At 44.7% G+C, this 1,580-nt stretch overlaps 2 protein-coding genes across 2 annotated transcripts; both read right to left on the bottom strand.

The window, feature by feature from the left end:
* Positions 1-68: 68 nt before the first annotated feature.
* Pmar_PMAR005709 (ubiquitin-conjugating enzyme, putative) lies at positions 69-292 on the bottom strand (the record flags this gene model as incomplete). Its single annotated transcript, XM_002781001.1, has 1 exon — positions 69-292. A coding segment is annotated over one exon (224 nt), but the record flags the coding sequence as incomplete, so codon positions are not given.
* Positions 293-877: 585 nt separating this feature from the next.
* On the bottom strand, positions 878-1,414 carry Pmar_PMAR005708 (ubiquitin-conjugating enzyme E2 D3, putative; the record flags this gene model as incomplete). Its single annotated transcript, XM_002781000.1, has 3 exons — positions 878-1,018; positions 1,065-1,288; positions 1,336-1,414. 3 exons carry the CDS (start codon positions 1,412-1,414, stop codon positions 878-880), a joined length of 444 nt encoding a protein of 147 aa, XP_002781046.1.
* Positions 1,415-1,580: the final 166 nt, after the last annotated feature.

Genomic DNA, 1,580 nt, shown 5'->3' with positions numbered 1-1,580 from the left:
ACGATGAGATAGACAACAGAACCTGTGTTAATAGTATGGTAGTGATGGTATAATATACAGCCTCTTACCTTGGATATAGTTAGTGCTGGACTCCACTGATCCTTGAGGATATCGAGACAGATGGAACCATTGGCACTAATATTGCAGTGATATATCTTAGTGGTGAAGTGACACTTCGGGGGCTTGAAGGGATAATCACTGGGGAAGTTTATGTTAAGGAAGAAGACACCGCCTTCGTAAGGAGAATCTTTAGGGCCCATGATGGTTGCTTGCCAATGGAACATATCATCACCTAAGGGCACGAGATGATGGATCCTGCATGAACCAGCTGTTACAGCGAGCACTACCTATGGGGCCAGCGGAACAATTTGCCGGAGGATCACGACTGAGATCCTGGAGTTCTTTGTTGATACGTCGCAGAGCCATTTGTACAGTAGAAAGAGACGAATACGAGAAGGAATGAGAATATCTACCATAGAAATCTGGTTATTCCATGAATAGCAGACACGTCCGTCACATCATGCATTATGGAATGGACGCTCTGAAGAGATACAAGGGTAACCAGGAAGCGAGTTTCTTCTTACGATGCGTGATTCATCGTGACCTAAGCACCATTGGCCGAATCAAGTTCCCGCTGACCTACCATTAAAACAATTCGCCACATACGAGCGATGATCGGCAACGAGAAATACTACAAAAGCTGAGAATTTGGTGACGGATTCCATTCCCTCCCAGTTGTAATGAACACAATGGCAAAAGGCAAGAAGTCATTTAACTGATAATATCAGTGTAACAAGTATGATAGTGGTAGTGGCAACACGAATAGTCGGTGACCAGCATCAACTCGACCCCGCGATAATCATCAACAGCGACTTCTTTACATGGCGTACTTTTGTGTCCATTCTCTACCAATTTCGTCATGCTTCGCTCGGTTGGTCTTGTACATATGAGCAATCTCGGGAACAAACGGATCATCAGGGTTGGGATCGGTGAGTAACGATGAGATAGACAACAGAACCTGTGTTGATAGTATGGTAGTGATGTTATAATATACAGCCTCTTACCTTGGATATAGTTAGTGCTGGACTCCACTGATCCTTGAGGATATCGAGACAGATGGAACCATTGGCACTAATATTGCAGTGATATATCTTAGTGGTGAAGTGGCACTTCGGGGGCTTGAAGGGATAATCACTGGGGAAGTTTATGTTAAGGAAGAAGACACCGCCTTCATAAGGAGAATCTTTAGGGCCCATGATGGTTGCTTGCCAATGAAACATATCATCACCTGCAGACATCACATACGAAGGTGCCACTAGTGGACGGAGGACGAACCTATGGGGCCAGCAGAGCAGTTTGCTGGAGGGTCACGACTGAGCTCCTCGAGCTCTTTGTTGATGCGTCTTAAAGCCATACTAACTAATAACGATAAAACTACTGAGTATCGAAGTAACCTACAAGAGGCTCTAACCTAGAGCCGAGTAATGCAACGAACTAACTGAAGTTTCTCGTCGATTGTCAACAAACACTTACAATGCCACCCGTAGTGAACGGTGAAGCGTAGATTATTTACCTCAACA

Source organism: Perkinsus marinus, assembly GCF_000006405.1.
Source record: "Perkinsus marinus ATCC 50983 genomic scaffold scf_1104296943770, whole genome shotgun sequence".
NCBI lineage: Eukaryota > Perkinsozoa > Perkinsida > Perkinsidae > Perkinsus > Perkinsus marinus.
This window is presented reverse-complemented; position numbering and strand designations above follow the sequence as displayed.